The sequence below is a fragment of the Rhea americana genome, unplaced genomic scaffold (genome assembly GCF_003343005.1).
Source record: "Rhea americana isolate MKP2758 unplaced genomic scaffold, rheAme1 scaffold_250, whole genome shotgun sequence".
Taxonomy (NCBI): domain Eukaryota; kingdom Metazoa; phylum Chordata; class Aves; order Rheiformes; family Rheidae; genus Rhea; species Rhea americana.
The window spans coordinates 1,163,924-1,191,856 of record NW_028186369.1 but is presented as its reverse complement, the minus strand read 5'-3'; the positions used below and the strand labels follow the sequence as shown (position 1 = coordinate 1,191,856).

The window sequence follows — 27,933 nt, the reverse complement described above, 5'->3', positions numbered from 1 at the left end:
AAATATTCTGTGATACTGCTTATATCTCGTATATGATGTGATACTGCTTAAGATATAATAATAAAAAAATACAAGGTAAATGAAGCAATTTCTACCAGGTTTCCTAAAGAAAAAAATTATTGCTCTTTAAGTGCATTCTTGCTTCAAATGTTGAAGAAGCTGAAGCTACAACAATAGAATGTAACTTGGTTCTGTCATTCTTCTGGAATTCAGTTGTTTCTAGTGCCGAAGACACATCCGTTCTGTTGGCTCTGGCATAAGGACACTGAGATACAGTGTAAGGGGCTAGTCAAGGTCTTGCAAGTTGGTTTAGTGATCTTTATATTTGTATATTTTTAAAAGCTTCTCTCTCCCTCCCTCCCTCACCTTCCACAGAATTCTTAAATTCTTGCACTTTTGAAGATGCTTTTGTGCTTTCTACACCCAAATTACACTTAAAATACATGAATTTAATGAAACCAAGATAAAATGTTATAAAATTAATTAACTTCTCTTGTGTATTAGCTCTTCATGGCTTCAAATATCCATGTACATGAATTTTTGACTTAACTCAGTGAGGGAATTTACTTACATAAAGTATGATATTTATGGAAGCCATTCAGTTCATCACCACCTCAGTCAAAAGCAATATGTTAAGACATTATCAAATCTATTTAAACATAAGGCTTTGGGCTAAGTTAATGACACACAAATTTCCTCAGAGTGTAATATTTGGGTGCAGATAGAGCTTAATATTGTTTGATCCTAATCTCCCCAAAGAAGCAAAAAAATAGGGAAATTGGATATAGAAAACTTAAAGTAGAGTCTGGGAATGATAGCAATGCTAAAGCTATGTTAAAATGGCTTCTTTGAAAACAACTGACTGAAACTGTAGAAATTTCTCATACTTGCATGCAAGGAGGAAAGATGAGGTTATTAATGATAATAACACACTGGAACTGATCATAGAGAGAGCATTGTGGCTTGAGAAGACCTGGGGCTCCTGGTCCTGCTGGCAGCTATCCCCAAAGTTAGAACTGGGGTGCTTGATGAAGTCTTCAGAGGGGCCTTCCTTCCTGTTTTCTTGACAGGCTTATTGTAGCAAAGACTGTTCCATGATGATTTGGTGAGTGCCGGAGTAGTACATTTCCTACATGTTGCATCCTTCATTTCTGTTGGATCATTCCCTTTACTGCTGCTTTTCAGTGATTTTATATTTGTTCTACAGGGGAGGAAACTGAGCCTGCAGTGATGTTCAGCAATTTACTTGCTCTAGTGGAGAAAGTGTGTTGAGAAAAGGGAAACTGGGGCTGCCCAGGTTTTGAACAGGCCATGCTGCCACTGGCTATCTCATCTGGTCCTGTGTTGTGATACCCCTCGTGATACTTCAGGGTGAGACAGCTAATCCCTCATCAAAAGATTGTGAGCCCGGGGCTTGCAAAAGCTCACAATGTTTGATGAAAGATAGTCCTCAGACTTTGTCAGGCTTCTTGAAATAATTTCTCTGTCTCTGTTCCTTTTCTCCTCCCCCCCTCCTCCCCCCCCGGGATTCTTCTGGTTTCCCTGGCAGAAATTTGGGCAACTCTTCATATGTAAGGAAGCCTTTGAAAATGGTATTGTCTCAAGATTTCTGTAGCTGCACAGCTTACTGCTAGTCATACTGGTTTCCGTTCAAAAGCTAGTGTCTCAGAACACTGAAGCAATTAAGACGTATTAAAAGCTAATAATCATGTCCCATTTCTCTTACAAGTCAGCCCTTAAAGATTCTGCCTCTGCTTTTATAATTTTGCATGAAGAGTGATAAAAGTCTTTTCTCTCCAGTATATTAGTTGAGGATAATGCTGCATACATATGTCTGCAGCCCTAGAGGGAAGCTAGTGTGAAGCATACTCCTTCCAGATGTGTGTGGCTTTGTATTCCTGCAATAACATCAGTCCTGGAACTCCAAAGACTGTGTATTCAGATGGGGTAAATACATTCTAAGAATCTGCCCCTTCTGTCCTTTTCCCAGACCAAATCCAACAAAGAATTTCAGCTGTGAAGAGGACTTCCCAAGTGATGAAGGTTCCCCAACTTCCTTCCTTCATCAAAGCCAGGCTTTAGTGCATGTTAGACGAACTTGCAGGCTGCTCCTGTCCCTGCTATGCTACTATCCTCCCTCTGTTTCCCACTCCACTCTTGACAGCTTGCTTTGGGCACGTAGAACTCCCCAGAGGCAGCAAAGGGTAGAGGAAGATGTTTTCTTTTATGCTTACATCCTTTGCAAGCAGTTGTTTCTACAGAGCATTTCCTGGGAAGTCCTTTCTTGCCCAGCCTACAACAAAGTGTTCCCTCTGGCCCTAAGCATCTCTCTTTTGGAGGGGGGGAGGGAAGGAAAAAAAGAAAGAACAAGTGCAAGACAGACAAGGCTGACTTTCTGCACGGTGAGAGGCAAAGTAAATTGAGACAGGAAGAGCTGCAGTTTGAGATCGGATTCTGTGATTTTCCTGCAAAAATATCCTGCTGAATAAACTCCATATACTTAGTGTCTATATTTTTTTCTGTCAAGCTTCTCATTAGCAGATATTCCAGCCCTTCCTCCAGGAACTTCGCATTAAAGCTTGTAGCCTTTTCTGTCTCTCTGGCCAGTGGAGCACATCTCAGCTAGCTAAGAACTTTSTCAAGGGGATGGGGCCAAACTCTTTTCAGCAGTGCCATGTGACAGGACAAGAGGCAACGGGCACAAAATGAACCACAGGAAGTTCCACCTGAATATGAGGGGGAATTTCTTCACTATGAGAGTGACGGAGCACTGGAACAGGTTGCCCAGAGAGGTTGTTGAATCTCCTTCTCTGGAGAGATTCAAACCCCGCCTGGATGTGATCCTGTCTAATATGCTCTAGGTGACYCTGCYTGAGCAGGGRGGTTGGACTAGAGGATCTCCAGCGGTCCCTTCCAACCTTACTGATTCTATGACTGTCTCATCTGAGGGGACAAAGGCTTGCAGACYGTTCATTCAGTACACACTCACTTCCAACTCCTCCGTGCATGAGCACCAGCCTCCAGCAGAGATGGGATCAAAACAGCCTTTTAGTGCCATGGCAAGTTTGGGGCCAAAAGCTTGTAGCAGGGGTGGAGGGGTAAGGGAGAGGGAAGGGCGACTGTAGCTCTGTGTATGTTCTTTCCAATCATTTTAGTCAGAGCCCAGACCCACTAGCATCAAACTGGATTAAGTTATAGGTTCAGCAAATCCAGCACCTTGCCTTTCGCAGCAACCAGTACCTGACGTTTCTGGAAGAAAGCAAGGAGCTTCAGAACAAACACAGAAAATGGCTGGCTACCTGGCAGTGCTGAACTCCTCAGAGGGGATGGGAGCTTCCTGCCTGACCCACCGGCAGAAAGCACGAGGCTTTTCTCCTTATCCTCATCTCCCTCTCATTAGCCTACAACAGCACAAGAATGAGGTGGGAAGAGTGGGACCAAATAGAAACTGTACAAGAACCTCCATTAAATTTGGTGTAAAGGGACCAAGAAATTTTTCAGGAACTGGAGTGTACCATCACCTTGGAAAACTCATAATGTTTTTATGAGCCTCTTGGTACCTTCTGGGTACCACCTTCTGTGTGGTATTGATGGTTTTTTAATGGCCCTTTCCACCCTCAAACCTGCCTGGTTTCCTGCTGCAGAATAACAAATATAATCCTTCTGTTTCAACTCATCACTAGCTATGACTGGTATAAAATGCTGTTTTTTTTTTTTTTTTTTACGTAAATGTAGTTGTCCCACTTGAAGAATCCACCTGATATAAGACTGAGATTGCACGGAAAAAAAGTGGTGTAGTTTTTGGAATAGTGGGATTGGTTGGTTGGTTGTTTTTTTTTTCCTCATTTGACTTTGGTGTGATGGTTAAAGCCCAGCTTTATAGAGGGGCCTCTGGTCCTCGATGGTATAAATCAGGTCAGATGGGAAGTACTTTTGCCCTAGGCTGACAGCTACTTGCAGTGGCAGTGCTTGGAAGCACATGAGATGAGCAAGTTGGACTGGTGGTAAAGCCAAACTGTTCTAGCAAGGTTTTTCTTGAAAAGTCATATTTGTCCTTTTGCAGTCACCAAATGGCTGAACTGCAGATTCTTCTAAAGCTGGCAAGTTTCTGCTAAGATGAAGGCATGTTTTGTAGCAGCTTTTCAACCAAGGTTCCTTTAGCACTTTTTCAGGCTTACCTGCAGCGAGGTGAGGGGGAAGTCCATGTAGTACAAGAAACTTCCCCAATGTTGTACAAGGGGAGCAGGAATGAAAACCAGAAGGATGTAGTCTTGAGACTATGACTTGAACTCCTATGTATACGTCCACTCTGAGGCTTCCCAGTACAGTAAGAACCTTGACGAAGAGAGATTGAGGGAGATGGGCTTGTGGAGAAGAAAAAGCTTCAGAAGGGAACTACCAGCAGCCTATGTGGCATGCCTAGGGAGACATCATCAAGATAGAGCCAGGCTCTTCATAGCAGTGGCTGGTGGCAGGACAAGAAATAATAGGCATAAGATGAAACAGGAGAGACTCAGGCTGGATATAAGGAGAAGCATTTTTGTCATGAGGGCAGCTAAGTAGTATATTGCCCAGAGAGGTTGTGTAGGCTTTGTGGGTTACATAGTGCTGCTATAGGGGGAGAACTGTACTATGGCTCATAGCTGTAGAACTTCAGGCAAAAAAATCAACATTTATACTTCACTTAGCTGTGAAAGAGTCCTGAAATAACTCCAATAAATAMATACCATGTAAAGTTCAAAATATGAAGGAATGATATATGAACTGGAAGTAATTTTCAAGGTCTCTCTTGAAATAAAATTTATTTCTTGGGTTTAGAGTTTATTTAGAGAAATGCTTCATATGTGAAAGGAGTTGAAGGTTGTAGTTGATCTCCTGGTGGTGAGCATGGGTCTTCTGATAGCTGTGGGGCACAGTTTGGAAATGCAGTCAAATTGTTCATAAGGCATTTCTGGGAGAGTTTCTCATGTATCTAGCCAAGTGGCAGGTTGCTTTCTTCCTCCACAAGGTGGTTGTTACCACATCCTCTGTCACATCCAGATCCCACTGCTGCAATGCAATCTGCTCATAACTGCCTTTGGAAGCTGCTTGTGCAGATACTGCTGCTTGAGACTCTGGAGACAAGCCAGGACCAGGTTCCTTCAGAGGACTATGCTAGCATCTCATAGCTTTTTGTACCTGCCCTCTGTGGCATCAAACATCTTTTTTTCCTTCTTTTTTCTAGTCTATGTTGTGGTTGAACCAGATCCTCAAAGGCCTGCTAGAAAGGGAACAAGTTGTGAGGTCACTGGAGTGCAGCCCCCCATGATTTGGGCTACTGAATCCTTGGTTTGGGATGTTCTGACTTTGCAGAGAGTAGTGCACTTCCCAGGAAGAGCTGAGGGCATGAGGTGGACTCTGAGGCTTCTCCTGCAGGCCTAGTCCCGCCCAGAGCTCCAGGCAAGCAGGGCAGGGAGGAAGGAACTGGAGGAGGAACAGCACAACCTTAGAGAAGCACAGCTCCCTGTGGCTTTTATCTGCAAGAGCTTCTGCTTACCTGGAGCTTGCTTTCAAGGTTGAGGCTTTAGACTTGGCTGCATTGTCTGGGAGCAAGGGTGCACAGAGGCAGGGCATTGAGCTCTTGTGCTGCACCTTTACCTGAAGGAAAATTACTTTGCCCTTGTGTAAAGGAGAAGGAGGCAGGAAGCTCTGTTTCAGCTTCACCTTTGCTCACAGCTCCTGGAAATGACCTCAAGGTGAGAGCAAAGGGCACAATGCAGGGCTGCGGTACCTTCTACAGTTTGTTAGCATGCATGAAAGCTTACTGAAAGCACAGAGCAGTCAGAGAGAGCTGTTCCCTGTAAGCCCGGAGGTTTCAACAGCCCTCTGGAATCAGTGCAATTGCAGTGCTTAAGCTTCTGAAAATTGAACCTGCCTAGAAAGCATTAGCCCTGGAGTGAAGCAGCTCTCATCCATTTCCAGTTAGGGTTTCAGRCATTCTCAGGCACCAGCAGAGGTTGAAACCAAGGGTTGGTGCCTGACAGCAGGGCTCTGCAGCCTTTCCTCTAATCAGTGAGGCGGGTGCAATGAGGCACAGGAGCTGGGACACAGTGCCCCTCAAAGGCTACTGACCAGAAATGTCTTGCCTCTGTTAGAAGTTGGTAGGAATCAGGAGCTACTGGTGATCTCAGACTCTCTCTGTGGACTGTCTTGGCACCTGGCCTGCTGCAACTTGCCCTAGATCAGTCAGTACTACTACTCAAGGGTGACTGGGCCAGGCATGAGCTAGTTCTGGCCTAGAAGCTTACAGCCATATAAAAGCATCACTGTGTGGTACCAGTGTTTTTCAGTGCTCAGTGTTCTCTGGAACCAGACTGGGGATCTGGGTTTCCTGCCCCTTGGAGAACTTGTATATCCACTGATATGTGTGGAGGTGAGCCAAAAGGGGCGGAGAGAGACAAGAACAGAAAGCAAAACAGAGGTGGGCTGGAGTGTCATTGAAGGAGTAAAGAATTGATACTGGGAACAGAAAAAGGGGAAAAAAGATGTTAAAGCTGTGAGAAGTTAAAGCTGTTTGAACCCAGGAGAGGCATCAGTGACTTCCCAGGTAGGAATGCCCATTTTTGTCAGGTGCTCTGCTTTCTTCTGCAGTGGGTCTCCTTCCTGATGCAGCTATGTTCCCATGGCTTCCTGAGCTCAGCACTGGCTCTACATGCTAGGCTATGGGCTGCTCCTCTCCCTAAGCCTGGCTGGGGGCGGTAAAGGGTGCCTGTCAGAAGCTAACCAAGTGTTAAGCCAGAGCACAGTTCTTTGAGAAAAATGCCTGAAGGTGGAGTATTAACAGCCACTAGGAGCAGCAGTTGCTCTCTGAAGAGGTAAAGGAGCCAGCAGGGGTTTGCCTGGCTCACCATAGTGTCACCTTAGTCCGAGAGTTACACACAAGCAACAGGGGTGACAAAATTGTCCAGGGCAGCAGTGGTGGCACCTCTGATCTTTTCTTAAGTGGTTTGAGTGGAAGCCAGCACGTTGCCTGGCACTTGGAGCCAGAGAAACAAGTCCCTAGAAAGCAACGACAGGTTTTGCCATTTATTCCCTTCCTGGAAGCAAGATCTCATCTATACCAAGCAAGGATATGTATGGTATTTCTATGTACCCAGGGCCCTGCCCTCACACTCTCTTCTGCTTTTTTCCAGCCACTCCCACTCTCCTGGCTCCATGGCTGCTGTGCGTGAGTGGTCCTGCACCCGCTGCACCTTCTTGAACCCTGTTGGCCAACGGCAGTGCTCCATATGTGAAGCCCCCCGCCAAAAGCCTGACCTCAACCACATTCTGCGGCTCAGTGTGGAGGAACAGAAATGGGCCTGTGCCCGCTGCACCTTCAGGAACTTTTTGGGCAAGGAAACCTGTGAGGTGTGTGGCTTCACCCCAGAACCAGGGCCCAGTAGCTCCCCCTTGCCCATCATCAATGGCATCTTGCCCAAGCCCACTGTGCTGGTGGAGCCCAAAGGCATATCCAAGGAGGAGGTTGTCAAGGCAGAAAGTGGCAGTGAGGACTCTGGGGGAAGGAGTCCAGATGAGGCAGAGCTGGAGAATGGCTGGGCTTGCCAGCGCTGCACACTGCACAACACGCCGGTGGCCAACTCCTGTTCTGCCTGTGGTGGGCCACGCAAGCTCTCCCTGCCTAAGATCCCACCAGAGGCGCTGGTCGTCCCTGAAGTCATCACCCCTGCTGGATTTCACACAGCACCGGCTACTTCTCAGCCTTCAGTCTCTGTAGAGATCACTGATGGTGAAGCCATAGCCACCCAGGGCCCAGGGGCTTTGGAACAAGAGGCCCAGAAGATACCAGCCTTCAGCCCCTTCTCCCCAGGGCTCCAGAACAACCCTGTGCCCCGGAGCCGCCGGGAAGTGCCCCCACAGCTGCAGATGCCAGGGCCTGAAGCCTCCCAGCCCGTGACTCAGACAATAGCTGTTCAGAAGGGCTCTCCACAGGGTCAAGCCAGAGCTCCACCGGCTGCCCGCTTCCAGGAGCTGCTGTCCAACAAGCGACTGGGCGTGCTGGAGGAGGAGATGGATGTCTGTCCATCCCACTGGAAGTGCAGCACTTGCTCCCTGCTTAACTCTACCGGGGCCAGCAAATGTGAGGCCTGCAGTGCCCAGAAAGGCAGTGACACAATCAACTTGGTGGGGGACTCAGTGAGATTCACCCCATGCAGCCCCTCCAGCCCTGACTTCACGACGTGGTCCTGTTCCAAATGCACCCTCAAGAACCCCACACTGGCCCAGAAATGCAAAGCTTGTGGCTCCTCCAAATTGCATGGCTTCCAGGAGCATGGGGCGCAGGGTGAGCCAGCCTCCAGGTGTTCTGACTGTGGGGGTTGTGACAAGGGCGGCTGTTCTTCCTGCAGTGGCAGGGCCCCCTCCGCTCGCAAGGTTGCTCGCCTCTTCCCTTCCCAGCTGCCCACGGTCCAAGACAGGGCGAGCCAGTGGGCTTGTCCTGCTTGCACCTTGCTCAATGAGCTCAAGGCCAAGCACTGTGTGGCCTGCCATACTCCCCAGCACTACATGGCCCAACACAAGGGCACCAAGCCTCTCAAGAGACGTGAGAGCATGCACGTGGAGAAGAGGCGACAGACAGATGAAGGAGAGGCCAAAGCCCTGTGGGAAAACATTGTGACCTTCTGCCGGGAGGTGAGTGCTTGCTGAACTAGTCTTGCTCCTAATCTCACTTGGAGGAAGCCCTTCTCACATTTCCTCCATGGGTATAGGTTATCAAATATCACTTCACACAAACAAGCTGCCTTCTATCTCTTTGAGCCTTAGGATAGAGAAAATCTTCCCCTGCAACAGCTGGCTGCTGGGTGTTAATGCTGAAGCATAATGATATGTTAAATTGGTGTGAAATAATCTGCAGGGTAAAGGGGACTTTCCAAGGTGATCCCTCCAGCTTAGTCCGTGTACAAGTGTGAGGAAGGCTTAGTGCTAACTCTGAAACATAGTGATATTTTAAATTGGCGGAGATAACCTTTATGGTGAAGGGGGCTTCTTAAGGCGATCAATCTAGCTTACTCTCTGTCCAAGGATGAGGAAGTCTGGGAAAGGGCATATCCAGGTTTGCTAGTGGCACTGCTGTTTGTGGGCAGCACCTTTGATGTCTATAGGTGTGGGAAATCTAGGGAAGCAACAGTTCTTGTGAGAGCCTGGGGTTTTTAAGGCCTCCCAAGTCCTGAGCTGAAGGCACTGTTTATCTGTCTTGGAGCTTTTCAGTCTTCTGTTTTTGTGTTTGTGAATGCCCAGTTGTGGCTGAAAATAGCTAGCCGTGCTTTTGAGCAGCCTTAAAGCTACCTTTTGGTTGCTATTTCTCAGGCACTGTGCAACTCAGGCTTCCCTTGGAGGAAAGTGTCAGGCTGGTGGAATCCTCATTCTGTTTTCTCTGTATGCCTTATGCCCTGAACTCTATGCAGCAGCCTATCTCRTAGGGGAAGTACTGTGGAGCAGGGCTTCTTCTCTGGCTCTATCCATGAGCAGGCTCGTTGCTACACTCTGGGGATTGACTGGCTGTCTGGCAAAGCTGTGCCTGTGCTTGTGAAGCCAAGGAAGGCAGTGCTCCAGATCACTGCTTGGCCCTGGCCAGCTCAGCAGCCTGGGAACAAGCAGAGTTAGCTGCTACAAACTCTTCTCCGGCTCTGACATTGCCCCTGCAGCTCTTGTGGTGCATCTCACAGGTATATTGATATTGACCACTTCTGTAAAGCATTAATATGCGAAAGGAAACATCATGGTATAAGCCTGATTAGCTTATTGGGCAGCATTTCCCATCACTGCTGGGGAACTGCACTGGTACTCTCTTATTGCCTTTCTGTTGTCAGCGTTGACGGATCAGCATGTCAGCAGGCTTGTGTTGCTCTTTGCTGGGACCCTGGCCTTGCAGACCTGTCTGGGCTGGACCAGGCCCATCTTGACAGCATGCCACACACATATGTGAGCTCTGATCTCTGTGAGAGCTGGAGGAAAGGGGTATTCTAGGCAGGCACTCATTGCTAATTGCATAGTTGCTTTAATTGTGTGGCTTTTGTAAAGGTGGAGCAACCTACCCCAAGATGGTTTCTTCAGTGGAGCTGTCAGTGTCCTGTCCCACCTGTGCTCCCAAATCTGTCACTGAAACAGGGCTTGGTGGAGTTTGGAGGTGATATGCCATTTGTGCCTGAAGCCATGAGGGCCGCTCAGAGGTTCTAAGCTGTACATTGCTGTGCTGGGGACACTTGGACAACCTTTCTCCCAGTCTGTGCCCCAGTGTGTACTCTCAAATATGGGGGGGAATTTAGCCCCTAGGGAAGCCACTGAGGGCAGTATTCAGACTGTTCTTTACAAAGACTGTAATGGGCTTAGGCTCCTGCTGAGCCTGGTGTCCTATGCAAGCTGGAGAGAGAAGGAGCTGTGTTCAGATAACTGTTGTGGTGCCTGGTGTAGGTGCCCATCTAAGCTTGCACAGTCCTGCTCAGCGCTGTCCTAGCTCGGGACAGGGACTGGTTGGATCCTGGCCGTGGTCTCAGGAAGGCAGAAGGCTCTCCTCCATCTCTGCCTTTTGGAAGAGCGCCACAGTAATTCCAAAGGAGACAGAAAGCTCAGGATGCCCTAAAGTCCCTGACTCAAGAACTGTAATCTTGTTGTGTGTCCATACAGCCCTGCACAGGGAGTTCCTGGAGAACCCTAGTCTGTTCCCCAAGAGGTGACTATGCAAGGCCAAGATGTCGCAAGAAGGGGTATTTTGCAAACGCAGCAGAAGCAGTTTGCTCATCATCTGCACCCACAAGCATGGAACAAATGCCCTCCTTGAGAAAGCCAGTAGGACTCTGCCGCTTGTCCTTTTTGGCCTGTGTCAGTATTTGAATGATAGCATTTATTAGCAGAAAAACTCCTTTTTTCAAAATGTAAACTGAAATTGCTGATTGAAGAGCCACATAGAAAACATTTAAATCAGTGAGTTAGGACTGTAACAAAAGAAAAAGACAAATACTAGTTTGGTGTATATAAAAGCTAATTTAAATCAGAGGTGGCTTTTGATGAAAAAAAAAATGATTTCATCTAATTAATGGCAATAAAAATAATCCTGGTTCTTATTTCACCCTATGTTAAACTGTCTGAATAAGTAGTCCTTCTCCCCTTGGTGAAGTTTTGTGCTTCCATCCTAAATCTGTGGCTAATACTTACAGGATTATCTGTCCTTCATTCAATCCTATTTTATTTAATGTGCAGTAGTTATTGCAGGTGGACTCAGAATGTCCTTATTCCAGAATCGTTTGCCTATTTGTGGTCAGATTGAATCCATTTGCAAAAGGTGCTTCTGACATCCTCCACAAATCTGCCTTGAAAGAGTCACAGAGACCTGCATTACAACCTCCCCTCTCTAGAGCAGGGCTATGCTGTGAATTGATGCAGCAGAGCCTGGGGCTGCCCTGCATGGCTCAACCCCTATGACAGGGCTCTAATTGAGGAGAGTTTTGTTGCCAAATGCTTCTTCACAGGCTTGCTGTTCCTGTACACTTTCCCAGTTACAGAGACAGCCAAGGTCCCCCACAGTCCAGCTTTTAGCACCAGGGCGAAGTGCAAGATGCTTCCTGCCTGGGGAGACTACTGTAAAAAGGAAGAAAGAAGATCCATGTTGCAGTCAGGAGCCTGGTACCCAGAGAGGTGAACCTGCTCATGGAAAGCACAATAGTGGCATGGCCAAATGTTGGACCTGCTTTACAAAATTCATCTGGGCACAGTCTACTTTGGCCTGTGACATTTTCAGCAGACACCTAGCCTCATGCTGGCCTCAAGTCATGCTATCAATCATGGCATCAGAAGGGGCTTCCTGAGCCAAACATGAGCAGACCAGGGGCTCTGGTCTCCTTTCCAGGGGTAGAGTGGGACAGGCTTTCCAAGCTGACCCCATCCCAAGAGGACCTGCGGAGTATGCCACACAGCTGCATACTGATGCTGTTGTTGCCTTTTGCTCTTGCAGAACAAAGTCAATTTTGTAGATGATAGTTTCCACCCTGGGCCCAAGTCTGTGGGATTCCCGGAAGGTGACAGTGTCCAGCAGAGGGTGAAACAGTGGCTGCGACCCCACGAAATCAACTGTAGCATCTTCAAAGACCGATCGGTGAAGTGGTCAGTGTTTCGGACACCCAGGCCCTCAGACATCCTACAGGGACTGCTGGGAAACTGCTGGTAAGAGGGAGAGAGCTGGACTGACACCCTCCTGCACCTCCCCCCTTCTCCACCCACCCAYCATCCAGTACCAAATTGTACCACTGAGCCCAACCAAAGCCCATTTATTCACTCAACTGTACATCACATCCTATATCCTACCCCTTACCAAACCACCATGGATCCCAGGCCCCTGTGCTGCTCAGCTGGACAGCCCCAGCTCTCGTGTCCTGCCCTCTCATGCCTTGCTCACAGAGTCTCCATCTTATCAGGTTTCTGAGTGCCCTGGCAGTGCTGGCAGAGCGGCCGGAGTTAGTGGAGAGGGTGATGATCACACGGATGCTGTGCCCTGAGGGTGCCTACCAGGTGCGACTGTGCAAGGATGGCACATGGACCACCGTGCTGGTGGATGACATGTTGCCTTGTGATGAGTGTGGATACCTCCTCTTCTCTCAGGTCAGCATCCCAGTGGGGGAAAAAGGGGGTACTGCGAAGGGGTGGGCCCCAAGGGCATGGGACCATCTCATCTCCAGGTGTCCCAAGAGAGGACTAACAGATGCTGTAGAAGAGGTACTGTTGTGGTTCACAGGGAGCCCTTACTCTAGGCTACATCAGGGAAGGCTGATGAGGCATATGCAACTTGTGACCCTGTTTTCTGCTGGGTGTTCAGATTGACTGAGCTCTTTGAGACCGTGGTATAAATCCATTCAGGCCTCTCTTGTCATTTTCCAGACTGCAAGAGAGTTCTTTTACAGTCATCTTTCCCCGCCTCCTCTCCCCACATCGCAGGTCTGCAAGGGAAGCCATCTTTATTCTTCACAGCAAAAGGAAAAGGAAGTATTTTACTTGAGTATTTTTTGTACAGAGGGAGGCTAAGTGAAAGCTATTTCTTTCCTCTGCAGGGAGATCTGGCATCTTGGCTTTGTCAGGGAGGGACCACAGAGAGGGAATTGATTGCACTATAAATCAGCCTATTTTGAGCCAGTGCCTGGTTGCTCTGAGCACACTCAGGTGGCATCTGCTAGGATTAAAGAAGCTCCTTCAGCCACTTTGGGACATCACTGTGCATTATGCCCTGCCCTGCCTGCCAGGCCCAGAGGTACTTGCCTGGATCATTTCCATGAAAGAGACCAAGAACGTCATTACTGAAAATCAGACAGCAGAATCTGCCAAACAAACTGAAGTGCCACAGTCAGGAGGAGAGACAGGGACCTGGGAACACTGGACTTCTCTTTGGGTTTGACTGTGTTCTGCAAATCAAAATTCTCAGTTTTAAAATATACACACTGCCCAAGAGCTACATCATGCTTGAGCTGTAGATGTGTTTACGCAGTGAGGACAGAGCTCTGGGGAGATGGGGACCAAGGGTTAACTCAAATACTAGGAAAACCTTAGTATGGATACAGCTTGCAGAACCGCTGACCTGAGTGGACTTAGTAGCCTGTGCTCTTCGCTGCATGGAGGTAGCCCAAACCTGGCGCAGTAGTTAATTGAATGAGAGCTAGCAGGCTTCTCTGGGCATGGGGTGGCAGAGTCTGTTCAGCATAGTTGGCAGCATCAGCTCCTGTGCCCTGCTTAACCTCTGTAGGCTCTCTGCAGACTACTTTGGTCCAGGCAGGGGCTTCACACTGTTCAAACACAGATATACAATTGCCAAAGCTGGACTGCCTAGCCAGTTTCTCTACAAAGTGGATGATCCCCCAAGGGATACAGGAGAGTCGAGTGTGTCAAAGTCATTTGCTCCTGGAAGTGGGTCCTATTAAAGAGAAACATTGGAGAGGGGACGAAAAAGGAGTCTATGTCTATGTTTTGTCTCATGATGGACAGAGAAGACCTACTCAGATTAAATTCTTTATTTTCAGCATAAGATTTACCTCTTGGGGTTTCTTTTGTTTGTTTGTTTTTCCTTCTTCATCCATTCTTTCTCTCGTACAAATTTCCAAGTTTATATGTTTTGAAGATTGAAGATTTTCACATGAGCTAGGCTTGCTTTGCCTTTGATCCAGATGCATCTGAATCTTGAAGAAATTTTGCTGCTGAGTGTTTAGGTATCTGGCTGAATGTGGAAGGTAAAAAGGAAAACCAGAGAGTTTTAAAAATAAAACCAGGGTTTTGTCACAGCTCTCTAGCTGAATCTCGGATGAAAATAAACTACATGGATTTTGTTGTGTGAGGAACTCAAAAACAGATCAAAGAAAAGCTTCCTTCATCTATCACAAAGAAATCTTCATTGCCCCCTTTTCGTCTCCCGACTCCAGACGGTCAGCTGTGAATCACACAAAGTTACCTGTGTACCAGTGATTTTCCCTTGCTACCCTCCAAGCACTGGGTTTTGGAGGATCTCCAGCTGGAACTGATTTACTCGGGATGCMGAGGCTAACAAATGTTTCTGTGGCCTCTGTGCTTGTACACTTGCAACCTTCTGGATCAATCTCTTCGCTTCCTCATGGCAGGTAGGGGCTGGAATGGAGGTGTTTCCTCCCAGATCGGAACATGCTCAGGACAGCATAGGAGGCTGAGAACCTGTAACAGTGACTGGGACACCCTGGTGGTAGGCTTTGTAACCCTCCGGRTGCATTAACGCAGCCTGTACATCTCTTTATGAACACACAATCACCTAGCTATACCAGTAGCCTGGCACCAGAGCAAAGTTACTCCGGGGAGATTTTCAACCTGCGAAATAAGCAGCTTCTAATTATACCTTGCCATTGTCCCTGTACTGGGAGTGGAGAAGTTTGCCAGTGTGCCTCTGAGGTTTTGGAGCTTCATTTCCTTGTCTTTGAAACAACCTCTTCATTGTGTGTGAAATCTAAATGGTTCCAGTGCAAAATATGCTCTAGACAGTCTCCTCTTCTGTAGATGTGTTGGTTTTTATTTGCAGCGACGTATGAGTAAAAGCCAAGTGTCCAGATGTGCCTGATAGCCCCTTCTGTTACTAAATATTTTTGAATCCAGATTGTTGTGGAAAGAAAGGGGCTATTAGCTTATTAGATTAAAAAAAAAATTTTTGGTCGTATGTGAGCAAGCTCCTGGTAGCTTGATGTTGCTGTTCCCATCACTCTATCTCCCTTCAAAATGTGAAGGCTGGCAGATAGCAGGTAAGCAGGGCTTTGCCTTTTCTGCATGTGGTCCATTTGTTTTTCCATCACGTGACCCAGGGTGGCTTGTGACATGTTTCTATCTCTTTCCCCAGGCCCAGAGGAAGCAGTTATGGGTAGCCCTCATTGAGAAGGCACTGGCCAAGCTTCATGGTTCGTACTTTGCCCTCCAGGCGGGGCGTGCTATTGAAGGCCTGGCTACACTAACTGGTGCCCCCTGCGAAAGCCTGATGCTGCAGGTCAGCTCCACTAACCCTCGCGAGGAGCCCATTGACACTGACCTCATCTGGGCCAAAATGCTGAGTTCTAAGGAGGCTGGGTAAGACGAGGCAGGAGGACGTCATGTTAGCTGTCAGGAGCATGGATACTCAAAGAAGGGGGCAAGGGTGGCCACTCATTTGTAGAGACCGAGAGGAGCGGGGCTACTGTGTTGACCCAGGATGTAGTCCACCATCCATCTAAAAGTGTTGATAGAACCCCCCTCTAAGCTCTAAGAAATGATTTCTCCTTTATTTGATTTTCATATGAAATTAAAATCCTAGTGGATTTCGCTATGCATGTTTGCTGCTGTCTTACAGAGGTTTTGAAGTGGCTAGTATTAAACTCACTTGTTTTGCTTTGAGTTTTTTTTCCATATTTCCTGTATTAATAAGGGCTTTACTCTGCACATGTTTCCTACCTATAAGTGACATCTTTGGCCATGCCTAGGCGTGATTAGTCCAGTCTATAGGAGACAAAAGCAAGTCTTATCGCTGGGAGACTCAATCACTAGGAAGAATGGGAGGGAAGTTAGGTTCCTAGGCTCTGCACAATGAAAATCAGAGTGATTTTTGTTGTGATAGCTAAAAGCAGGGTAGCTCCTACTACCCTGCGGTACTGGGCCATGACTGTGGTTCTGCCACATGGGAGGCTAATCTATCCCAGCACAAGTTTGGGTGGTGCAGACTTCCAACCCTGAGTGGTCTATGTCCTCACTCCCACAGACGGGGCCTGCTCCCTGAAAAGTGAAGGCAGTCACACCATTTGCCATTTCAATTTGGCCTGAGCCCTACCAGCCATCAAGACACGCTTGGCAGTACCTTGGGGCCTGACAGAAAATGAGTGAGGTTGGGGGGAAAGCCCCACTGTGCATGTGGGAAGAACAAGCAGGAAGAGATGGGATGCCTTGACAGAAGGATGAGGACAGCTTTGCTTTGTCCATCTGCTGTTAGAAGAAAATCAAGTCCGCTGATCTGAGAGCACTGCTTGGTGAAACTCTCCATGGAGCCTGGACCTGAGCACATAACTGAGTGGTGGGCTAAAGAAAGCTTGCTGCCTAGGCAGAGMTCCAACTATTGGGGTCAGGGTGCTGCTCTGGGGAGGGTTGCAGTGGCGTTGCAGAGAGGGAGTACAGAGCATACTGCCAGGGGAAAGTCTGCCCCATGTCTCAAGTTGTGGGGACCAACTTCCTCTGGTGGCAGGCGCTGCAGGACCCTAAGCATTTTGCTGTCCCCTGTGCAGATTCCTCATGGGTGCATCCTGTGGTGGAGGAAATATGAAGGTGGATGACGTGGCCTACGAGAGTATGGGACTCCGTCCACGGCATGCCTACTCCATCCTGGATGTTCGGGATGTCCAAGGCTTCAGGTGAGTTAGATGGTAGAGGCTGGCATACTACAGCAAACATTCCTAACAATATAACCTGAGCAGAAACCCTTGAGACAGATAAAGGAGAATGCAAGGGGTGAGCATGCTGGACAAGACCTTGAGGACTCTCATATGTCCCATCCTTACGGTCAGCAAGGACTGCTTTTCCATCTCATGGTGTCACATAAATGTTGCTGTCATACAAGTCAGCTTTGTGTGACACTGAGCCCATGTCCTAGGCTGCTCTGCTGTGCTCTAGGTGACTCTCTCTGATCTTTGAGGTTTGTGCTGTATTGTTTGCACACTCTTCCCATCAATGGGCGGCATGACACAGAGAATTGAGTCAAGTTCTTTCAGTATGATTTTCTCAGGACATCCTTTGCATCTTTGTGGGTTGGAGGAGATAGAAATGAGTGTTATCCCAATGACTTGGGTGCCTGTATGAAGGGCCATTTTTAGCTATGTCACATGGGGGCTCGTGCTACTCTCTGAGCATTTGCTCACCAGCCCCTCCCCACAGTGCCTGACTGGAGGCCATTCTGGGCACGGAATGGTGGGATGAGCTGCAGCAGATCCAAAGAGAACTGCAGGACATAGTTCTTTGAGGCTTGTTGCAGAGGAGGGATGGAAAATTTGATTTGGGATGCTCTGAAGGCTCTGGAAGTCAGGGGCAGGCCAGATGGGTAGAAGGTTGTATAATGACCTCCTTGGGGGTGGCCAGACTAAGTGGCTGAGTTTGTGAAGAGGGATGAGCATTTGAGAGGCGATCACCCTTGTGTCCTCCCTTGCCCTGGGCCTCTGAAACCCTTGTTCCCCTTCCCCCAGGTTATTACGGCTCCGAAACCCTTGGGGCCGCTTCTCCTGGAACGGCAGCTGGTCTGATGAGTGGCCCCACTGGCCTGCCACCTTGCGTCATGACCTGATGCCCCATGGCAGCAGCGAAGGGGTCTTCTGGATGGAGTACAGCGATTTCATTAAGTACGGTAGTGCCTAGGAGGCAGAGATACCCAGGCCTCCACTGAAGGGGCAGATCCTGGGCTTGGGAGTGCGAGCAAGGCAGCATGACATGGGGATTGAAGAGCAGAAAGAATGGGTGGAGACTATGTGAGGAAATTGCCTCAAGGGCTGTTTTGTATTGGGCCATGGGAACTCCTTCACTCAGAGGAGAGAGGATGGAGAAATCCTTACAAGGAAGGACTCTGGCCTCCATGGCCTGATGTGCTGACTGTGCCCACATATTCAGTGGCAGATGGGCACTGCCTTCCACAGTGCAGCCAAACTGGCTTGTGCCAGGATCAGAGATCAGTGGCACTTCTGAGTTGAAGCCTCTGCTGGACTATGAGACAGTGTGGGGGGACTAAGGCTCCTGCTCCCTTTCAAGGAGGATAAAGCAGGGCTGCTACTGGCCCAGCCTGACACTGGCAGGGCTGTTCACCCAGTGTGGCAGGGCCATGCCACCTAGTGGGTGCAGCAGCTGCTGCATCTCCTGGCAGTGCCTGTTTCCTTGCCTGTCTGAGGACCCTGGGCCCAGGTGGGTGCAGAGCTTTGCAGAGAGCCCTCCCAAGGGCACTGCTCTCCCTCCCTTCACCCCTTCAGCTTTGCCCCCTCTCCTGTCACTCTCACCTTATCAGAGTGCTCTTGTCCCATCTGGAAAGCAAGCACTACCCTTCTGTAGGTCACATCTTAGTGGTGTGGAAACTGACCTGTTGTCTGAGCCCAGAGTCTCTGGGCTGGGAAAGAAAATTGGGCATGAGGGCAAAGATGGGGCACAATGAGCTAGACATCTCCAGAGGGGCATGTGGAGCTTCTAGTGCCTGCCTCTTTCCAGCTGTGTGAGGCACAGTGGGTTGGGGCATGAGGGCAGAGCAGTGCACCTGCAGAGGACCTTACAGGGCCTGCTGAACCTAGATTTCCCGCAGGTATTTTGACTCTGTGGATATCTGCAAGCTCCATTCGGACTGGCATGAAGTGCGTGTCCAGGGCATGTTCCCCAACAAGGCCAACGGGCCGGTGACAGTGACATCGCTGACAGTTTTGGAGCGTGCTGCACTGGAGTTTGCCCTCTTCCAGGAGGGCAGCAGGTGAGTTGGGCAGCCACGAGGGCTGAAAGCAGCGAACCAAAATTGAGGAGAAATTTGTTTTACCCTGATTTCACTACACGTGCCATCTCACGGGGTTTCAAAGCTTGGGGATGCCTCCCTTGGTGTTTCTTCACTGATTCTCATGGCCCCTCATGTTTCAGGGCTAGGGTGATCACAGCTGAAACCCCAGCCCTGACCAGGCACTGGTTCATGGGGCAGGATATTCAGGGAATCTATCCAGGCCCAGTGGGAGGACTGTTTTTCTAGATTGGTCATCCTTCCCAGAGTGGGTTGCAGTCCTTGTGCTCTGCTGGGAGATGCTCAGGTGAGGTGTGACCCTCCTTCTCTTGTTGCAGGCGATCGGACACAGTGGACAGTCATTTGCTGGATCTGTGCATCATGGTTTTTCGTGCTACCTTTACCAGTGGGAACAAGCTGAGCCTGGGCCGGCTGATGGCTCACAGCAAACGAGCCGTCAAGAAGTTTGTCAACTGTGATGTCATGCTGGAGCCGGGCGAGTATGCTGTCGTGTGCTGTGCCTTCAACCACTGGAGCGCTGCCCTGGCAGGCCCTACTGCAGCCCAAGGTAAGGGGTGCTGGGGCTGTGTTGGAACTGGGCTACCCTCACCAACCAAGATGTTGGGGGAGGCAGAAATGATGAAGCCCCCCAGCTGTTGCTGTGGGGGCCCTACTGGGTTGTGGGTTACCTGCGTGTATAGCAACCCAGCTGGGCTCCCAGGGAGAGATGAGCTCTGGGATAGTCTTACTGAATACCCCCGTGTGTACTGTGTCATCTCCACAGCATCCAGTCCCACTAGCAGCCGGCAGGCCACTGATTATTCCAGCTATATCCTGGCCATCTACAGCTCCCGCCTGGTGATGGTGGAGCAGGTAGAGGCACAGCCCACCACATTGGCAGATGCCATCATCCTGCTGACTGAAAACAAAGGCGAGCGGCACGAGGTGAGTGAGGGTGGCACATGGCAGGGGATGGTGCAGGTCATGGCTGCAGAGGGGAGGGGGCAAAGGTGCCAGCAGAAGCCAGTACACTGCCCTCTACCATGTTGTCAGAGTCCCTGGTAATAATCAGGAAGTTCCTGCGGCAGCTCTGGAGTCCAATCCTTTCCTGCCCCATGGGTGCCCACCCCTTCTCTATGTGGGTCAGCATCGAGTACCTCAGCCAGATGGGTGGGCACAGGGTGGCAGTGCTTGGCTGGGAGATGAAAGATGCCGATTCAGAGGCTGAAACTCAGAGACATGGGTATCCGCAGGGTTCAGACACCTGACTGGGTTATTTGCCTCAGGGTCGCGAGGGGATGACATGCTACTACCTGACCCATGGCTGGGCAGGGCTCATTGTGGTGGTGGAGAACCGGCACCCCAAATCCTACCTGCACGTCCAGTGTGACTGCACTGACAGCTTCAACGTCGTATCCACACGTGGCAGCCTCAAAACCCAAGACAGCGTTCCCCCCCTGCACAGGTCAGGGGTAGGCAAGGGTGGGAGGGTTGGAGTTGGTGCAGAGCTGCATGAGGAAGGCAGGTGTGTGTGCTGTTGTCACTGAGGGATGGTGAAAAGATTGGAACAAGACAGGGTATGGGGTTTATGGGGTGGTGTGGGCAAACATTTGCAGGGTGGGCAATGGGTGGGCAGAGCCAGGCACAGCACTGGCATGAAGGATGGGTGCTTGGCCGAGCCAAGCAGGGTATGGGATTGCCGTGGTAGGGGTTAAGGCAGGCAGCAAGCCTTTACGCCTGGCATGGGCACAGCATATTGCTTTGCCAAGCTGGGCAGCTGGCCAGCCCTGAGCTTGGCACTTTCCTTGCAGGCAGGTGTTGGTGATCCTTTCCCAGCTGGAGGGTAATGCTGGCTTCTCCATCACCCACCGTCTGGTACACCGCAAAGCCGCCCAGGCCTTCCTCAATGACTGGATGTCCACGAAAGGGACCCATAATCCCCTGCTCACACCTGAAGTCGCCGGGCTCCATGGTCCCCGGCCACTATGACAAAACGCCTCCTCAACCTCACTCCTCTCCCTCTTTATTTTCACAGAGCCTCTGGCCCATGGTCGCCCCCTGAACTGTCAGCACTGAGCCGCAGGGCCGAGTTGGAGTGTCATGCCAAGCACTTTGCCCTGTGCTCACGGGGCTGGGGGCAAGTTCTCAGGGGCCAGGGCCAGCTCTGCTCACCGCCCCCTCCCCGGCAACCCCTGCCTCCCCCTACACCAATTCACGCACTTTATGAGGAGCCGCTAGGGGGGGTGTGCAAAGGGATGAGGGAACGGCCTGGCCTGTGGTTATCTCAGGATCCCACCTCCCCCAAACTTGCCCTGGGGTCTGGTGCCCTCTGCCTTGCCCCTGGCATGCAGAGCAGTATCAGGGGACTGCAGGAGAGGGAGGGGGTTGGAGGTTGCTGTCAACCCCTGTCCCAGGCATCATGCTCAGGACTCTGCCCCCTCCCATGGCGCCAGGGCCCTGGCGCTGCAAAAAAAGCAAAAGTATATACCTCTCAAGTCTGTCCATCTATGTGATCCTCCGTCTGCCTGTTGGGCCCTTCCTGCTGTCTTTTTCCCCTGTTGTCTGCTGTGAGGAATGAATGGGAGACTGGCATCAAGGTACCTTTGCTGAGCAACAGAGGCTGCTGACTCAAATGACCACGCAGGCATGGGATGTGCTGTGGTCGCCCTACCCTTGTGCCACCATTGCTTACTGTTCATGGTGTGGAGTTGCTGCATTTCCCAGACCTCCTCTGGCATCTTGCCTGGCCCCAGGAGACAAGGCTACCCCTACCTGTGGAGTAAGGACAGAAGGGCAATGGTTGGGGTCAAGAAGAAGATGCTTAAAAATTCACTGCTGATGGTTTTCACATCTTGGAGCAAAATGAACAGGTCCAGTTCTCTGCCTGTGCTCTGCAGTGGGGAGCAAGGGTAGGTTGTCTGCATCCTTGGAGGGAGGAGACACATCACTGTTCTGTGGCAACAGGGGCCCCCTCAACTCATCACACAAGTGTTACTATGCAATGGCAGCCCCTGAAAGCAGTGCCTGAAGAGAAGCCATGAGTCCTGAGCCAGGGCTTGGCTCCCCGGCCCTGGGCACTGCCCTGCTGTGACCTCACCAGGCTAGCCCCGTGCCCCATGAAAGCAAGGGTTGAACATTAGCAGTTTTGCAGTGCCCAGCAGGAGATGGAGGGCAGCAGGGTACAGGGCAGCAGGTACAGACCCAGTGGTAGAGGCGCAGCTCCCAGCAGGTTGCTTAGTTGCTACATGCAGCGGTGAGGGCAGCAGTTAGCCCCATGCTTTAGAAGCAAAGTTCCTTGGAAGCCAGCTGGGAAAGGCAGACTTGCAGGGACCTTTTGGCATAATTGAGGCCCACTGGATACTCCATGGCAGGGGCTGTGCCCTGTAAGCAAGCAGCAGTGTAAAGGCATCAGATGTCAACAGGCAATCTCATGCTGCCCTGAGGCTTTTCCCTGGTGTTTTCTGGGCATCATGGCTCTCCAGTTTGGTTAAAGAGTGAGGGAGTGAGTGTATGAGTGTGTGTGTGTGTCTGTGTGTGTGCTGGGCAGGGGGGAGAAGGTCTGCTAGTGTTACTACTAGCTTTCCTAGGTTGTGAGGATCTGCAGCTCCAGGGGGTGATGGGAGATGTTGAGCCCTGCTAATGGCCAGGCTCCTGGTTTTGATGCAGGCTGGAGTGCATTCTGCATCCCACTGCCTGTGATGGTGGCCACCTCTGGGCACGCTGAGAACCCCAGGCCCTGGGMATGGGGATCTGCTAGGTTTGGAGTTTGCCCACCTGAGTTCATCTCTTCCCAGTCCATGAAGAGATGAGGGGTGGGCAGAGGCCTGGGCAGAAGTGCTCTGGGGCACACGCTGCCGTGGGACCTTCCTGGCCCCTTGGGTAGGGGCTGCTCAGCCACGTTGTCTGTATTTTTATTTGTTGATCTGTTTTCTCTTTTCCCTGCTCCTTCCTCCTTGGGATGATTTGTTCTTTGCTTTTTCTCTTTCTCTTTCTGTCTTTGATCTGTGAAAATTTTTAACCCTGTACATACTGTCCAGCTCTTAAGAAACATAGGCTATTTTATCAAATGTAAATCAAATCAGTAATCCCTGTATGATACAAATTATGATGGTTTTCAAACTCAGGTTCTGATGGACCAAATAAAGTTTTGTTTTTTACTGAAAATGCCTGGATTTGCTGTGCTTTGAGGATATGAGATCAGGTGCACCACCATCACAGAATCACCGAATGGTTGAGGTTTGAGGGGACCTCTGAAGATCATCTAGTCCAACCCCCCTGCTCAAGCAGGGTCACCTAGAGCATGTTAGACAAGATCACATCCAGGCAGGCTTTGAATAGCTCCAAAGAAGGAGACTCCACAGCCTCGCTGGGCAACCTGTTCCAGTGCTCCATCACTCTCACAGTGAAGAAATTCTCCCTCATATTCAGGTAGAACTTCCTGTGGTTCATTTTGTGCCCATTGACTCTTGTCTGTCACATGGGACAACTAAAAAGAGTTCAGCCCCAGCCCCTTGACACACTACCTTCAGGTACTTACAGACATTGATAAGATTCCCCCTCAGTCTTCACTTCCCCAGGCTAAAGAGGTCCAGCTCTCGCAGCCGTTCCTCWYAGGGAATGGCTSCAGTCCTCTGATGATGTTTGTAGCCCTACGCTGGACTCTTTCCAGTAGCTCCATGTCTCTCTTGTCCTGGAGAGCCCAGAACTGGACGCAGTACTCGAGATGAGGCCTTTCCAGGGCTGAGGAGAGGGGCAGGATCACCTCCCTCGACCTGCTGGCAACACTCTTCCTAATGCACCCCAGGAGACCATTGGCTTTCTTGGCCACATTGCTGGCTCACGGTCAACTTGTCATCCACCAGCATTCCCAGGTCCTTCTCTGCAGAGCTGCTTTCCAGCAGGTCAGCCCCCAGCTTGTACTGGTGCCTAGGTTGTTTCTGCCTAAGTGCAGATCTCTGCACTTGCGCTTGTTGAACCTCATGAGGTTCCTCTCTGCCCAGCTCTCCAGCCTCTCCAGGTCTCTCTGAATGGCAGCACAGCCCTCTGCTGTGTCAGCCACTCCTCCCAGCTTGTTATCATCAGCAAACTTGCGGAGGGGGCACTCTCTCCTTCATCCAGATCGTTAATAAAAAAGTTGAACAGGATGGGACCCAGTACTGAGCCYTGGGGAACTCCACTAGCCACAGGCCTCCAACTAGACTCTGTGCCACTGATGATAATCCTCTGAGGTCTGCCATTCAGCCAGTTCTCAATCCACCTCACTGTCCAGCTCTATCATGGTGAAGTGCTGAGGAGATACGCTTGAAGGGAAATGGAGGAAGGATGGCACCTGGCTGTGTGACTTTGGGGGCTGAGGAAGTGGCCTTTCTAGGGAGAGCTGGGGTGGCTGGAGGTTTTAGCAGGCAGCTGCAGGCTCGCATGCTTGGGGCCAGGGTACAGCCAGCCCTGAGAGGTTTCGTTGTGGTGAATGGTCCAAGTGTCTTCTCTCTGGTCTGACAGTGCCCCTGCCTGTAGCGCCTCCTGCCCCTGAAAACAACTGTTGCTGCAGTGGACAGAGAGGCTTGTGACAAGGTGCTGCACTGATCGGGACCTGGTGGTAGTCTGTCTGGAAGGCCAGTACCTCCCAAACCTGGCTGAGCAGCTCCCACAACATGCTCACGATGAGCAGTGCTGGAGGGTTTGGTTCAGCTCCTCCGGGTGCCCTGGCCTGCTGCAGGATTGGGGTAACGGCAGGCGATAGCTGCCCAGGGTGCACCTGAGTTCAGCCGCCTGAAAATCAGCCACAAAGCCAAAAAGAATGAATTCTGGGCTTCAGATGTGTCGAGCTGCATCCGGCCCAGAAAAAGCGGCAGTTCGCGTACAGCAAGCGGCAGCCGAGGGCGAGATTTACAGCGGCCTCGGAGTGGCGGCGCCAGGGGGCGCTGCGCGCCCGGGAAGGGCCGAGGCGGTGGCGACGCCGCCGTCGCTCTGTGCCTTCGCGCTCGCTTCCAGGTGGTCGCAAGCGGGGGCTTGGCGCAGGGACCAGCAGGCTAGGGGGAAGGGGGGGGGAACAGCATCTGATGTAGCAAACTCCTCGCTTGCTAGCTCAGCAAGGTGGCAAGAAGGGCACCCCAGGAGGCCATCCGGTGGCAACCACAGTGTGTGGGCTGGGGCAGAGGTGGAGTAGGACTCAGCTGCTTCTGCCTCTCCAGGTCTTGACAAAGGTTGTGGTTCATCAGGTTCTGCTGCACCTCTGGGAGCTGCTGGCACTCCCACTTGCCCTGGATCTTTGTCTAGTCTCACCATCAGAGGGAAGGCTGAAGCTGGTGTGTGCGTGCATGTGTGTAGTCCTACAAAGCAAAAGCAAGCCCTTCAACTCCCCTATCCCTACGGAGCCACCAGCATGCTTCTTGGGAAGCAACTGCCTTGGTTTCCCTATCTGTATCACGGAGGCTGACTCCAGGGGAGATCAAAGCCCCAACCCCAGGAGGGGCCAAGGAACCAAAGCAGCAGTTCCAGCATCCCAGGCCATCTTTGTAAGGGTGTTTTTCAGTCTCGTGTGAGCAATAGTGCCAGGGCAGGACCAAGTGCCTCAGAAATGCCGTGTCATGGTTGGGGGAATGTTTTTTTTTTTTTTTGCCTCCTTACTTGCATGCCAGGCAATGCCCCCACCCTCACCAAATCCTATGGCCCACTCACACAGTCTGGCCCTCTGCCACATGATCCTCATTCCACCACTGCCCCCCCCCCAGTGCCCCCCATTTTGGGGCCTGTGGCAAAGCAGGCCAAGCTGCAGCCAGGCGAGGGTGAGCTTTCCAGCTCAGTGGAGGCAGCAGGCTGTGCACTCCAGCCCGCCAGCCCGTCTCTCGCCTGGGGTGGGCACCTTGAGAGACCAGTAGGGAGAGACAGAAGGAGAGAATTTCTGTCTTTCTTAGAGCAACTTGTAATAGATTTTCTGGGTAAAACATCTTTGCGTTCAGGAGGCCCTGTCACAAGCCATCAGCCTCAGCCGGAAAGAAACAGATGGAGAGTTAATTTTGGTGGGGAGGGCAGTGAGGGCACTGCCTCCCTCTTTTGCTCGCCTCTCCTCTAGGTCTGTTCAGGGAAAAAAAACTCAAAGGCAGAGGGAGTTTTTAACCCTTTCATCCCCTGGAGCCTCTGCTACCCTGGCCTCCCCAAGGCCTCTTGAAGGGCAGGGCTGCCCCGTATGTCTTGGCCTGTTCTGCACTACTCTCCTCCCTCTTAACCTGGTCCCTCCTGTGTCATCAAAGGGGAGCATGCCCAGGACACATGGCAAGTTGCATTGCAGCTAGCTGAAAGCATGGTCTGACACCGCAGTGATACCCAACGTGCTTTGGCAGAGGTCACCAGCAGGAACCCACCCTGGCCACAGTCTCATGCTGGCAGCTAGTTCATGATGTGGACAACATTGCAGCCACAGAGCCACCCCACGTGTGAATGAGACATCTTCTCTGCAGCCTCCTATCCTCCCAGCAACTCTGCTGCTTCATGTCAAAGATGAGCCCAGACAACTCATACCAAACTATGCCCTAGTGATATCCTTTGCTGGAGCAGTGGCTGCCATGCGCAGCCCACATGTGGGCCAAATCCTGTTGTCCCCCAAAGGACCTGCAGGTCATGCCTCTCATGTGCCATGTCATGACCAGCCAAGCCCAAGTGAATGAGCTCTGGGCAAATCCCGCCATCTCCCCACTGACATGGCCTAACAATGCCAGGAGCAAAGCAAGGCATAGCACTAAATGTGAAGCCACGAGAGCCATCACTTTGCTGGTCTACCAGCCCCAGCATCCGGGAATTTCAGGCAACAGTTGAGATGGCACATAGAGAGCAACGGAGACTGCTGTGCAAACCCAAGGGACAGCCATAGACCTTGATAAGGGTAAGTCACAGCTGTGAAGGGATAGCTTTTCATGCTACTCAGCCCCAGGCGGTCATCATGGGAAGAGCATGAGTCTGGTGTGATACAGGTTAGGGTAGCTTGGGAAGCTGTGTCTCAGGCAAGGGGGGCCTGAGATGTTGACATAATTTGGGGGTGACAGCAGAGAACCTAGTGCTTGCAGAGCTGCCTGTGTCAGGAAATCCCTTTACCTGAGGTGAGATCATCAGCATTACTCTCCTCTTGGCTTTCCTAGACACATGCTAGGGGATGCTGTTATAGGTCAGATGCTGGGGCAGGAGATTTGCAGTCCAGCTCAAGAAAACTGCTGTTTTGTGCAGAGCGACTTCAACATCCTGCAGAGATAAAGCAGCAGGAGGAAATGGGTTTCGTCTGCTGATGGCTGAAAGGCATCTGGGATGCAGGCCCTGCAGCCCCACACCATTGCTTTGGCTCTGAAGGAACCAAGCAACACTGCCTCCCAGGTACAAGAAAACACGACGGATACGTCTCTCTACAAGTGCTGGGACTGGGAGAGAAGCAGGGGTAACAGGCTCCCCTTTCACCACTGCAAGTGGGAATGAGCCACCAGCGAGGCAGCTTGGGAAAAGCTCAAAGGGTGCAGCTAGTAGAAGGGGGCTGGCTAGAGTACTAGACCAGTAACCAGCTCTGGGAACTGAGAGGGCGAGGAAATAATCCAAGTGTAAGGGTGGTGTGTGAGCACAGAAACCGGATAAAAGGCATGTTGCTGTTGCTCTGGTGTGCAGACTGCACAGGCAATAGGAAACTGCCAGTACTGTATTGGAAGGAGGGAGAGGAATCAAGGTTGGAGTGATTTACCTTAGAGAGTATGTAAGATAATACGTTGCCAGATAATTTTAGGGGAGTTTTGAGATGCAGAGTCTTGCAAGGTCACCTGCTGCAAGCTGTAATAGCATACAACACCAAGATTGCACTGGTAATGATACCTAAAACACCAGATTTGGTTATGGATGTAGCAGAATTGAGATCAAGAAGGAAAAAGTAATTAGAAACAAGTTCTTTATTTGGGAGGAGATGG

At 50.6% G+C, this 27,933-nt stretch overlaps 1 protein-coding gene across 8 annotated transcripts in view; it reads left to right on the top strand.

Annotated features, from left to right (window-relative positions):
- The window catches only part of CAPN15 (calpain 15), a 62,596-nt gene extending 39,435 nt beyond the window's left edge, over positions 1–23,161 (top strand). For 6 of the 8 annotated variants that reach the window (XM_085307038.1, XM_085307041.1, XM_085307043.1 and 3 more), the window contains 11 exons: positions 7,173–8,670; positions 11,987–12,195; positions 12,447–12,630; positions 15,368–15,591; positions 16,773–16,898; positions 17,724–17,876; positions 18,818–18,979; positions 19,336–19,565; positions 19,782–19,942; positions 20,284–20,462; positions 20,809–23,161. In XM_085307038.1, the coding sequence (XP_085163164.1) occupies positions 7,173–8,670; positions 11,987–12,195; positions 12,447–12,630; positions 15,368–15,591; positions 16,773–16,898; positions 17,724–17,876; positions 18,818–18,979; positions 19,336–19,565; positions 19,782–19,942; positions 20,284–20,462; positions 20,809–20,986 (3,304 nt within the window). In that variant the 3' untranslated portion in view covers positions 20,987–23,161. The remainder of the gene's footprint in view (positions 1–7,172; positions 8,671–11,986; positions 12,196–12,446; positions 12,631–15,367; positions 15,592–16,772; positions 16,899–17,723; positions 17,877–18,817; positions 18,980–19,335; positions 19,566–19,781; positions 19,943–20,283; positions 20,463–20,808) is intronic. The other 2 variants (XM_085307044.1, XM_085307046.1) reach the window with 2 other exon arrangements.
- Positions 23,162–27,933: the final 4,772 nt, after the last annotated feature.